The sequence below is a fragment of the Anoplopoma fimbria genome, chromosome 4 (assembly GCF_027596085.1).
Source record: "Anoplopoma fimbria isolate UVic2021 breed Golden Eagle Sablefish chromosome 4, Afim_UVic_2022, whole genome shotgun sequence".
NCBI classification, from domain to species: domain Eukaryota; kingdom Metazoa; phylum Chordata; class Actinopteri; order Perciformes; family Anoplopomatidae; genus Anoplopoma; species Anoplopoma fimbria.
Genome location: NC_072452.1, coordinates 6,480,188 through 6,492,587, shown reverse-complemented (window position 1 = coordinate 6,492,587; position 12,400 = coordinate 6,480,188). Strand labels below are relative to the sequence as shown.

The 12,400-nt window shown below is 41.3% G+C and overlaps 2 protein-coding genes and 1 non-coding gene across 3 annotated transcripts; 1 reads left to right on the top strand and 2 right to left on the bottom strand.

Annotated features, from left to right (window-relative positions):
• Nucleotides 1–472: 472 nt before the first annotated feature.
• On the top strand, nt 473–5,201 carry mospd1 (motile sperm domain containing 1). The gene is made up of 6 exons (XM_054597432.1): nt 473–619; nt 2,812–3,115; nt 3,232–3,307; nt 3,570–3,802; nt 4,581–4,742; nt 4,844–5,201. Exons 2-6 carry the CDS (start codon nt 2,959–2,961, stop codon nt 4,873–4,875), a joined length of 660 nt encoding a protein of 219 aa, XP_054453407.1. The 5' UTR covers nt 473–619; nt 2,812–2,958; the 3' UTR covers nt 4,876–5,201.
• Nucleotides 5,202–5,782: 581 nt separating this feature from the next.
• pabir2 (PABIR family member 2) lies at nt 5,783–11,606 on the bottom strand. The gene is made up of 10 exons (XM_054597431.1): nt 10,690–11,606; nt 10,484–10,562; nt 10,334–10,387; nt 9,866–9,909; nt 9,695–9,749; nt 9,223–9,324; nt 8,757–8,842; nt 8,524–8,588; nt 7,860–7,956; nt 5,783–7,634 (listed from the first exon to the last, which is right to left on the bottom strand). Exons 1-10 carry the CDS (start codon nt 10,845–10,847, stop codon nt 7,496–7,498), a joined length of 879 nt encoding a protein of 292 aa, XP_054453406.1. The 5' UTR covers nt 10,848–11,606; the 3' UTR covers nt 5,783–7,495.
• Nucleotides 9,422–9,578, bottom strand: LOC129090612 (small nucleolar RNA U109). The gene has a single exon (XR_008531202.1). It is a non-coding gene; the product is annotated as a small nucleolar RNA U109 (small nucleolar RNA).
• Nucleotides 11,607–12,400: the final 794 nt, after the last annotated feature.

Below are 12,400 nucleotides of genomic sequence, written 5' to 3'. Positions count from 1 at the left end.
TTTATAAATATTTAAAGGTCAGTCGAAAGTCATAGTACCCAAACCAAGACACAATGCCAGCCTGCAGAGGAAGGCCTTGTCTGCCCCTAAAGGCTTGACTTGCATATAACAATTTGAATTGTGCTTCTTTTTTCATTTGCTGCACCGTAAAGCATGTTGTATTTTCAACATCAACCTAAATGTGGAGGCTTTTACTTTTTCTCTGTGTGTGTGCATGGTGAAATATCCTGATAAACAGGAGTATCCTCCTCCATCCTCAAACACCTACTAAACCAATGCACTTAGATCTAGTTTATCCTGTGGCCCACAGTAGCTTTATTTAATCACACACTTTGGGCTACTTTATATGATTAACATGGCCGGTGAGTCAGTGCATACTTCAAAAATATTCCTCAAATAAATCATTACTGACGTTTTTATGTGTTTATACGCGTTCATGAAGTTGTGACAAACAGCTTGGAGCCTTCACGTCCCGCTGTGACGTAGCACACGCTCTCCCAGCATGCACCGCGGGGTCTGCAGCATATTGTTGACAAAGAAAAACAGGGCTGAAGAGGAACAACAACAGGCTGGATCAGAGGCACCGACACCAACGTTATCCCCTCGTACTGACCACAAGGTAAAGCCTCTCTCTGAGTCCTGTCTGAGGAACAACTCTGTGTTTTATCTCTTCAAATGACACCGCGGGCAGACAACGTTGTCAGCTAGCATCCGGCTAACGCGAGCTAATGCTAACAGTGCTGTGCAGCGTTAGCACAACACCACAACAAGGTGTCATGACTCTAGCATTGTGTTTTAACAGAGGTGTGGGTAGCCCAGTGGCTACATGTATAACCAGTACGCTTTAAAACACGCTATGAGTTCATGTCGTGGAGTGCAGCTGTATTGCGACACCATGACAGTGGTTCTTCGAGCTCTACCATAAGCATGTCAACACGTCGGGCCATGTGACCGGCCACATGGAGTTTACCTTCCACTGTTAGCCGTGATGAACTTAAATGAACCTGATTAAGTTCTATGAACTTGACTGACTTGAGCACACATCCACATACTTAACATATACAACAGTACCCATAATAATCATGCATTCAAGCTTTAGTTAAGTAAACAATTAAGTAATGTTAGTCAGAGTCTGATGGTGACACCTTGCATGGTAGCCTGTCATCAGTGTGTGAATGGGTGAATGATATGTAATATACTACTGATTGTCTGTCTGCTAAATGACTGTAATGTAATGTAAAGTATACAGTTCTTACGAATCGATAGGATAAATCAGTATATGCTGTTCAATAGATAGATAGATATTTTTTTTATTTTCTTGTCATGCACAAAACGTGCCCAACCCTCATGGGTTTACAAGACACCAACAGTACAGCTGCAGTGGTTCCACATCTCATCAGGTCACATTTGATTACAAAACAACCGGTTGCTTCACCGCTCAATCTTAAACAAAACATTCTTTCTTCTCTCTCCTCCGGCCTGGCAAATACAATCTGCTACAAAGAAGGTTCCTTTCCTAAAACACAACTCGAGTTTTTCATAGTCATCCAGCCAAAAGAAATCAACATAAATGGAAGTCATTTCACTAAAGAGGACATCCCTTATGTCCTCGTAGACAGGACAGTAAAACAAAAAGTGCACCTCATTTTCAATTTCACCGAGCTCACACAACAAACTGTTGATTCTGTCCTCCTCTGGAGTGGAATGAAACCTACCGGTCTCTAGGGCTAATGCTAATGTTCCTGAGCGTAACTGTGCACATAGGGATCTTTGTCTTTTGTTTAAGTAACAAGGAATGATTGCGATGAATTGAAGGCCTTTACTGTCATTTCACACAGTATATAACGACATTTGATGTGCAAAAACTGCACATTTAGCATTCCCCACATGCCTGTTCACGCACCACACACACATGCACCTTCCAGAGTAACTCGGTGAGGGATTTTTTTTAAATGTAGTAGAAGTGCTGTATCAATAAACACAAGTGGCATGTAAAAAAATAAATAAGTGACATATCCAGCTACTATTGCACTTTATAAATATATCATTGCAGTTATACAGTTACATTTCTTTATTTTTTAGCTATTCCAGCTGTAATCCTGTGGTGTAGGGTGTGATTTTTAGGAGTTCAGTTAAAGGATGGTTCAAGGGTAGATACTGTTTCTGAGCCTGGAAGTGTTGTCCTTAATGCTGCTGCCTCTGAGGAGTGTTTATGACTCTCTGGAGAGCTGTTTTGTCTCCTCCTGAACAGTTGGCATACCATACTGTAATACAACATGTCAGTACATTCTATAGATCAGTGGTAGAAGGGCACAAGCCGCTTCACTGACAGGTTGGTTTTCCTAAGTGTTCTTGGGAAATTAAAGTGCTGGTGAACTCTTTTTTTAATTTTTTTATTACACCAGTGCGGTGGAATTGGTTATATATTTGAGGTGGTTTTTAAAACTTTGTCAGCATTACATAGTTTATTATCATTAGCACCATTAATACAGCCTATAGTGATTACATTTTAAAAACTCTTAAATATTAATGTAAGTATTTGCAGAAGTCGTCCAGCATAAGTTGGGCTGTAGTTGAATCCTTGGAAGTGACTTAAATGAGCTTTATTACATTTGTCACATGCAAAACATTTAGGTGCAAAGTAACTCCGAACACCAGCTGCTGGAAACCTGAATGGAATAACAAATGTAATATATCCTCATGACATGTAGCCGAGACATATTTTTAAATTTTGTGACATTAGGTGTCACAAAATGTAAATAAGTGGCATGCCAGGGCCTCTTATTATTCATCACCTGTGTCTTTTCACAGTAACACCTCTTGGCCCTGAGGCGATGAGAGCGGGAAGTGGCGTTTCCACCTAAAGGGAGTTCACACAGCGTGATAGTTCGTGGAGAGAGGGGTGGGGGGACCCAGGCAGGCCGTGGACGGGGAAGGGGAAGAGCTCAGCTGGAGCCAATGCAGCAGCAGCAGCATCGACAGCCTGAGCTGGTGGAAGGAAGCCTTCCCGTGTTCGTGTTCCCCACTGAGCTCATCTTCTACGCTGATGAGCAGACGTCCCACAAGCAGGTGCTCACCCTGTACAACCCCTATGAGTTCGCCCTCAAGTTTAAAGGTCAGTTGGCAGGGTAAAACACAAGCCATTTGGGTTTCCATGTACACTGTACTATTTCTGTTCCAAACACCAGATAATGCAGATACTCTGTGTTTTTTTTCTTTCTCTTTTATCAGTGCTGTGCACAGCGCCAAACAAATACACTGTGGTGGATGCCACCGGAGCGGTCAAGCCACAGTGTTGTGTTGACATGTGAGTGTGTTTTTATGTGTACAACTCATTATTTTTGGTAAAGCACTAATAGAACTACATTTTTTTTTTTATCTATTAGCTTGTTGTTCCTCGTGGATTCCCAGCCACGTTTTTCTCGTTTATTGCTTTGCTAATTATTAACCTTTATGTTTGTTGGGGGAAATTTGACCGCGAGTTTTGAGTTAGACGGTTGTTTATACAGCCAACATTGCCATCTGGTCATGCAAGGACTCCATCTTATAAACTCTCTTTGTCCACGCAGAGTAATCAGACACAGAGATGTGCGAGCGTGCCATTATGGGGTGTACGACAAGTTCCGACTGCAGGTGTCGGAGCAGAGTCAGCGGAAAGCCCTGGGCCGCAAAGAGGTGTCGGCCACGCTCCGGCCCTCAGCCTCGCAGGAGCCGCCCAGCCCACGGCCCCAAGATGAGGAACGCAGAATCAAAGAGCAGTTTGCAGACAGCGAGTTTTTTGAGCAGACTGCAATTCAGACAGGTAGGATGAAGGACTGTTGTCTGGTTATACCACTAGATGGAGCCAAAGACTCATAAACTCAAGTTCAGGAACTTTTAACTGGATATTTGTTGTGCTTTACATAGTTGTTTGTGGTCTGTGAACATATCTGCCTATCTGCCTATCTTAGCTAGTATAAAAAAGGTATTGGCGTCACAAACAAAGTATGACAATAGTAACACAAAGATTGTAATCCCCTTCACATTTGATCTTGCAGAAAGATAGTTGATACCATGATTTACCCGTTTCCTGTTAAGACTAACACACACATAGTTACCATTTCATCAGCTTAAATGTCATTAACCCTTTCGTGGGTTGTTAACTAAAACACTTTAGCTATAGCTTCTTCCCGCTGACCAAAACTCTTTGCTATTAAATGTGTTAAAGGATCTTCTGGTGATTTGCATTAAATCTTGTATTATCAAAGCATCTGGTGAAAGGAGCATCCAACAATGAATTGATCTTACAAACATGTACTGTTTGTGTATCCAAAGCCTGATCTGTGTGTATTTTTGTCCAATATCTATTAAAAGCACATCGGTGCTTCATTACCATGACGATCGCTGTAGTTTATTTTGAGCCAATCCCATTATCACAGATTCGTGTCTTCAGTAGTAGCCAATGTGCTATGTGGCCAAGAGCCACGGAAAGTATTACACACTAACACGTTTTGGATTGTGGTCGTCTCATGGGATTTGTTTACATCCATTAAATTGCTTGTTAACCACTGGGTTTATGTGCATGTGCGTGGGCCTTACAGAGAGCCGTCCTGTTGCTGGGGGCCCCAGCCTGCTGACGGTGCTGCTTGGGCTGGTGTGTATGGCTGCCCTGATGCTCCCGACCCTGGGGGAGCAAGACTCTACTGTGCCTCTCTACCTCCACTTAAGTGTTAACAAGAAACTTGTAGCTGCTTATGTTCTCGGTAAGCAAAATATAAAAACGAAGTGCTGTTTTAAAAAAAAAAAAAAAAAAAAAAAAAGTTAAATGTTAACTAGACTGTCTTTTTTGTTGCCCATATTTTAGGTCTTCTTACAATGGTCATCCTACGCACATGACGTGCTGTGAGCTGGGAAGAGTAGAAAAAAATGATCTAAAGACAAAGAACATCCTCACACCGGAGGCTCTGCTACGCTACTACGAGTGCAGTGGACAGCAGGGGGGACGTGGTACTTACTCAGTTAGCTCCGTCCCTGGCAACATACATTATGCTATACTTGTTTTCAAAACCATGTATTTTTGTTTTTGCGTTAACTGACACAAAGGTGAACTGAGGCAGACCTCCAGTGTATAGGTCCAAAGGAGAGGTAGAGCGAGAGGAGCCGTCCCTGAGCGGGGCCTGTGGAGAAACACGAGGCCATATAAAGTGTTGTTTGACCTCATACTACCCGTGTCCGTATTTCTATCGCCATTATGCATCAGACTATGATTAGCTCGAGTGTGAAGGAATCGACACGCAAACATTATACATGTGTATATAAAGCCATTAAACTTTTGTTATGGTATTTACCTGTAACCATCATTATATTGATGTTTTAAAGCGTTTTTAGTACAGACGCAGAGGACTAAATGCAGTTATTTGCATGTGTGGATGCTTAATCTGGTTGAGTTTTTAAAGATACTTTTACATGTCACCAAAGCAAAGACCTTTTTGTGAAGACAGTGGTTTGTTCGCAGTGCTATATCAATGCTCCATCAAATGTTTAATAAAGTCTCAAAACGGCTGTCTAGTATAAAATGTATAGTTTAGTTATCTTGTTACTAAGGTTGGGTCAGGAGGGTGTAGCGCACCTAGCTTCAGAATAAGGCCTCTGTTAGCTTTGTAATGATGGGACTGTATGTTTACCATCTGGTTTATGAGCAGCAAATGAGGTTTAGGAATGTCACTGTCCTACATTTTACATTGTGCATTTTAGTGCTCAAGACCAGAAAAGTTCCTCTTGGAATAATCAAAAACAGCCTCACTCCTTATAAAGAAATAATTTATTTAGTCCTGACGTCCGCTACGATTGCAATCACAAAAAGACACAAGCACAGCCAAGTTGTGAGCCAGCTTGGCAGATTACAGCCTTTCCATTGCAGTCACACAGTATAAGAATATTTGCGGAATTCATGCCCTGAACACTTCATGAGACGACAGAAAATATCAAATTTCATTTTGACAGCAGGGCAAGCTGACTGCATTTCCCATTTTCTGATATGCATCAAGGCAAAAGACACTCACTTAAAAAATAAAAATAGTTGCAGCCACACTTTTAAGTTAAAAAGGGCGCAATTTCTTTCTTTCTTTTTTTACATACACATTAAAGGCTACAGAGCCATGAAAGGGTTCGTATGTTTAAGTTACACAGGGGATATGGACACTGGGAACTTGACAGCTGAAAGCAAATTCAGCGACAAAACCTCAAAAAAAAATAAAAAAATTGCAGTACTCTTTACCTCTAAAATACTGCATTCTTGGATCATGTTTTACAACAAAGTTAAGTTTCACTTCTGCCCTACCTACACATGGGCTGAAACGTCACAGGATTGTGTATCCTGTGCAAAAAGCTATTTGAATAAGAGTAACCACAACAGTCTCTTCACTCACAATGTGACGGTGCCATTTTGTTTGTGCTGATTAGCTGTAAACGACAACACAAATGGTTAGAAATCTATCCGCCTTCCAATTCTTATAATAAACTTCTTTCATAAATAAGAACATTCCCCCCAGTAGAAAGAAAATCATTTCTATACTCTGCTTATCTACAAAAACCTCCTGACAAAAACACAGGATACAGAGGAACCTTTAGTGTTGAGAGCACAACAGTGAAGACCATCTTTTTTTTCTCTTCCTTTTAAAGATCAACTGCAGGTGCATTCATCGCTCATACTAGGCGTAGGGAAAGCCAAACTGACAAAAAAATCCCAACAGTTAATCGCCCATATTGTAAAAAATATGAAGAAAAATCTGCTGAAAAAACAACCTCTTACAGTTAAACAGTAAGGACATATCCATAGGTGTACCCCAAAAGTAGTTTGTTCCTTTACAAAGAAAACTTCTGCTGTTGAAGACCTGTGCGCACATTCACCTCACAGCCAGTCACAAACTTAAAACTATGTACGACATCTGACACGGGAATATGTACATAATTACAAACAGATCAGGAAAACAATAAGTTAAATATTTTCTTACAAAATCTGCAGACTGTGTCCATACAAAAAAGGCCTGTGGACCAAGGTTTTCCAGCACAAAACAGGCAAAATGTACACATCCAAATAGTCTTTTTTTTTTTTTTTTTTTTGTTTATGTCCAGTGCTCAATGTCTCTCTCCAGTGACGGGAACTGGTCTGACAAAAGCATAGCCACTTATGAACACAATATCACTATGAAGCCAAGCACCATCCAAGATCCTCTACTAGCAGCTGGTGCTCACAGTGTCTTCAGTCATTCCTAGTAACGCTAGGCTTGCGTCTTCCACCCTAAAAACTCATCCATGGCTTTCGTTCCCTTAATTCAAACATACCTAGACCCTCCAAAATGGAGCCGTGAAAACAGCCGCTCAGACACAAACATGGAACGTTTCCACTAAATCTAGGCGATGGTGAGATGGGAGGGTCGAGACAGAAACTTTGTTCCTAGAGAAGGGCTTTTTTTTTTGGCGCCAGTCCTTTACATCGTCTCTTGCTAAGACATGCTCACTTTGGGGACAAATCCTGGAGGGAAGCGAAGGGCGAGTTGCTGGACGATGAAGGCGACACTCCCTCCATTTTGCCTGGTGAGTCTGTGGAGGATCCGACGCTGCTGAGGCTGCCATCCAGCAACTCTGGAGAGTGGCTGAAAGGAGAGAGCTGATGAAAATCTCACATTTTATTCCATTACTGTAACATCTTCACCCTTTTGAAATTTAAATATTACTTTAAAAAAAGGAATGAATATGAATAGAAAGCATACTGCAACACACTCCACAATCTATTCAAGTAATAACCTGAAGACTAAATTAGTTTGTTACATTTTTTTTTCGTACAGATCATCATAACATGACTAAGTAATAAGTCTTACCAGGAACGGAGCTCTGAGATGTGGGAGACATCAGAGGACAGCATGGTGGTGGTGCCCTGGAAGAGCCTCTTTGGTTGACTCTCTGTCTCCATCTCACCTGCAGAGTAAAGGCACCCGGACATTTAGAAATTCGCTCCAAAAAAAAAAAGGTATAGTTGAATGAAAGTGTTTTATTTCAATCATTATCTGAGATAGTGTAAATTACAGATTTTAACAGTCCATTAAATGACCAGACAGCCACTGCAGTCTCCAATAGTTACATTTAAGAAATATAGATTTAAAGTGATCAAACCAGAAAGAGAATCAATTGAACTATAATAAAGTCCAAGAAAAACACTAAATGAGAAAAACATATTTGATTAACTATGTATTAACTGTTCAACCACAGTAAAAGAGATAACATGGGTTTAGGGCTTGAAGAACTTCATCGTCATACATCAAGCTGGATTTTGAATGTCTTTCAAATTGGCTGCAATGTACTGATTCTCTGCATAGAGAAAACTCAATCTACATTATTCTATTTCCTTTAATCTAATTTTATACTAGCTTGAGTCGACAACAGATCCTTTTCATCCATAAATGAAGTGGCTCTTTTGGTGGCATTCAAATGTTATAAAGGAAAAACAACCCGAAGCCTCTAGTGAAGCTTTGTCTGGTACCGTACCTTTGCGTTTCATTGGCCCAAGTATGCTGGCTCTGATGCAGTTGATTGGGCTTTGACTCCGTCGGCTAAGGAGAACCGAAAATACACTTTTTTAATATATACACTGTATATTGTTAAATTAAGCCCCAATCATTCCCCATCAACAGTTACAAATAGACTTTTATTTAGAGAAAGTCCAGAGTAACAGCAGTACCTTACGAGGTTACTAAGTGCAGCTGGGACTTGTTGCTCACCTGAAGCGTCGCGTTGGGCTGGGTATTGGGCTGGGTGATAAGCCATTGCTGCTCACAAGGATTTGTAGTGACGGAGAGAAACATTGCTGCTTGCAAGAAATGAATAAAGAAAGTACTCTGATTATTGTTCCTATCGTGTTAGTATATCTAAAAGGAAAAACCTATTTAACAATATTTTCCCTCCCAGAAAAAATAAATAAATCAAATGCAACCAAGTAACAGTTTTTTTTTTTTTATTTTACCCCCAAAAAAAGAAAATTCTCAAATGGAACAAATATTTGTGTTTTTCTTCTGCCAATGAATTGCTTCCTGCAGGCTGCCACACAGACTTCCATTCATTACTGTGATTGAAAGTTGTTAGGAGAATCAAGTGACCGCAAACCATGAAAATGGTTCAACCGCTTCCTTCATCTGGTCGTTAACGGTCTAATCAGGTTATGTGGAACCATACTGAGGTCAGACGTACCTTTTTTCCTATCCCTCTGGTTGGAGATGGTGCAGGCGACACAGGAACAAAGTCGACGCGCTTTGGAGACGAAGATGCCGACTTCTCCAAATCATTGTCACTCTGAGAACACACAAGAACCAAACACATGGGTGGCTATGTCGTCTTACATCATATCTATACAGAACTACATAGTGAGGACATGAAAAGCATTCAAAAAGAGTGTCGGAGTATTATACTACCAACTCAGCCTGACCTTGAAAGACTGGTGGCCCTGTTAACTCCAAATGTTTCAATGTTATTCTAGCATGTTTGTACTTGTCCACTCTCTACAATGATGGAGTGGCCAACCATGGCTCGGGGCCAAAAACATGCAGAGGGAAGGCAAAACAGAGCGGGCTCTCAAGGTTTCAAAACAACAGCACAAATCAACAACACTGGTGGAAGGGGGGGGGGGGGACTGGACAAGCTTTAATGAAGAGTCCATCTTTACCAGACTGAGACTTTCTTCCCAGGACTGGCTGATTTGCATGGCGGCTTGAACCTCCCTGTGTGAAAACAAAAAAGGAATAAACGCATGTAAAACAGAATTTTTACTACAGAAAAGTAATAATTCAAACAAATCTCTTTATCCACCAACTGCATTCATAAACACACTGCTTACCGCTCATGAGCCGTTTCTCTGTTCATCACATCTACACCCTCCTCCTGCAAGAACACACCAGAGGGTTAATGGTTACAAGGTTTAGATTAATAAATCATCTTAGCTATTCTTCAAACAGATATTTAATGTATAAATAGACATTATCCTATCGCACACCATTGCAGTAAGACATAATTCTTACTCAAAAAGCACAGCCTTCATCTAATCTCAAAAGCTCAAACTAAACTGTTTTCTAATTCAGTTGTGGACATTTAGTTCAGCCGGGGGACTAAATCAGAGCAGCCATTTTATCTGTTGGAGTCCTATACTACCAAGTGATCAACGCTTTAAGATCGATGGCCCTGTGGACTCCCCAAAGTGTTACTCTAGCATGTTTGTTAAGACACCATCACTCCCTATGGCTTGAGAGGGAGACAGTGGTCTGACATGCTCCCTCTAAAACATGAAAAGAACACTTCCCTTTCTTACTTGTTTTATCTGGTGAAGTCTGGTGCTTGGGACTCGAATAGGCGATGAAGGGACCTGCGAACAAGGATGGAGCGTGGATAAGACAACATTCAAAGCAGGATCATTCAGACACACATTGAGTGAACGCGTGTTTGCTAAAGTCTTGTGTACCATGTTCGGCCTGTTGACAACTGTAGTGCTATTTCTCCGGCTCCGCAGAACCTCTCTCTGGAACACTTGGGAGTTATCACTGAAACGACAAATACACAAGACCACCCATGTGTCTCCTCAGTAAAAGGTCACTGCAGTCACTTCATTGTGTGTGCAAAAGGGACAAACACATCCACTGAAACAGTGTGCAGTGTTATTGTAGAAACCTTAAGCCATTTATCATGGGTGCACTGTTGGATCGCCTCAAGTGTCCATCGGTGTGCACAAGAGAAGATGGGATTTCCAGATCCAGCTCCATCTTCTCTTGTGGCAGGACTTCTGAATTGTTCATGTTGCTAGCTGACGCTGCCCGCCACCAATTCATCAACTTAAAATGGCCAACCTGCTCAGCTGTGTCACATTGTTGCTCTCCAGACTTTGCTGACTTTACACATTGTGAACAAACATCATCACTCAGACGGAACCAAGGCCCCTGTCGTGTCCGACCCCCCCGCTGGAGCACACTAACCCCGGCTGCTACTCTCAAACACGCCTTCCCTTAACTGGTTCATACCCCGTCTGTGTGGTCAATCAAACGTTATGACCGGTCACACACTCTGGTGCTGTATGGTTAGCATGCCGTGGCTACATACCGCACAATGCCTGGTAACATGCTAGCTAGCTGGCTAGCTACCGACCTGCTCAGCCTGCACGGCGACGACTGGGACGCTGCTGTGCTAAGCTAGCATGCTAGCTGCTTGCTCTTACGTGGATGACGTTAACGTGAGCCTAACGACGCTGGTGTCCAGTGAGTCCCATACTGAGAGTCTAGCATGTAGCTAATGTAAACCAGCGCTGTGCTCCCCGCTAGCTAGTTCCCTCCGCAGCTAACAGCCCAGCTACCTAGCCCGCTAGGCTAACTCGCTACGTTAGCATTACCGCCGATAGCCACAATGCTATGTCCACAGAGAGGCCGGGGCACGGTCAACTCGTTAGCTGTTCTAATGCTCAAAGAAGTCAACTAAACCCTGTCTGTTGCTAATATCACTCGCTCCTCAATAGCATGTTTCGTTTCTGCAGGGCGCCGCCGAGAATGAGCCCGGTGCTAGGTGATCACACAGGAGCTAGGTGTTAGCCGCTAGCCGCACACGCCACGCCCCTTTTAGCGTCAGCCAATGAGAAGGCCTCATTTGCCGGAACGCTCGGGCGGGATGTGGAGAACGGCGTCCTTTGGGTCATGAATAAACTTTTCCATTCTCTCCACCTCTAGTGTTTCATCACACGAGGAGCTTGACAAATGTTTGTACCTGGGTTTGAGACTTTTTTCAAATATATATATATATATATATATATATATATATATATATATATATATATAATATATACATATAATATATTATATATATATATATATGTATATATATAATATATATATAATATTTTTACTTATATATATATATATATATATATACCAGTCAAAAGTTTGGACACACCTTCTCATTCAATGGTTTTTCTTTATTTTTATTTTTTTCTACATTGTAGATTAATATTGAAGACATCCAAACTATGAATTATGTGGCAAACAAACAAATGCTCAACAAACCAGAATATGTTTTATATTTTAGACTCTTCAAAGTAGTTGAATGAGAAGGTTTGACTGGTACTGTATTTTTTCCCCGTTAAATCTACTCAAGACTATTTACAGTAGTAAATGTCTGAACTGACAGAGCCAGTGTTAAGTGTGACCAGCAGCCAGCAAGTATTCATTGAATATGAATCAGATTAAAACACGCACATGTAAGCATTTATCAATCATTGACCAGTACATGTTTGGTGTTTTCATTAATAACGTAAAAAAAGATGATCAATAAAAAAATGGTATTCTCATTTTCAAGTTTTCTTAAATTGCAAAGCATCCAGGCTCTATCAGTGTAAAAT

Bases quoted from the DNA above. Each gene is read 5' to 3' on its own strand.
- mospd1 (XM_054597432.1), top strand. From the start codon at position 2,959: ATGCAGCAGCAGCAGCATCGACAGCCTGAGCTGGTGGAAGGAAGCCTT. The intron at 3,803-4,580 runs GTAGGATGAAGG...TGGGCCTTACAG, and splicing joins GCAGACTGCAATTCAGACAG to AGAGCCGTCCTGTTGCTGGG. The intron at 4,743-4,843 runs GTAAGCAAAATA...CCCATATTTTAG, and splicing joins TGTAGCTGCTTATGTTCTCG to GTCTTCTTACAATGGTCATC.
- pabir2 (XM_054597431.1), bottom strand. From the start codon at position 10,847: ATGAATTGGTGGCGGGCAGCGTCAGCTAGCAACATGAACAATTCAGAA. The intron at 9,910-10,333 runs GTAAGAAAGGGA...GTGTTCTTGCAG, and splicing joins GACTTCACCAGATAAAACAA to GAGGAGGGTGTAGATGTGAT. The intron at 7,635-7,859 runs GTAAGACTTATT...CTCTCCTTTCAG, and splicing joins ATCTCAGAGCTCCGTTCCTG to CCACTCTCCAGAGTTGCTGG.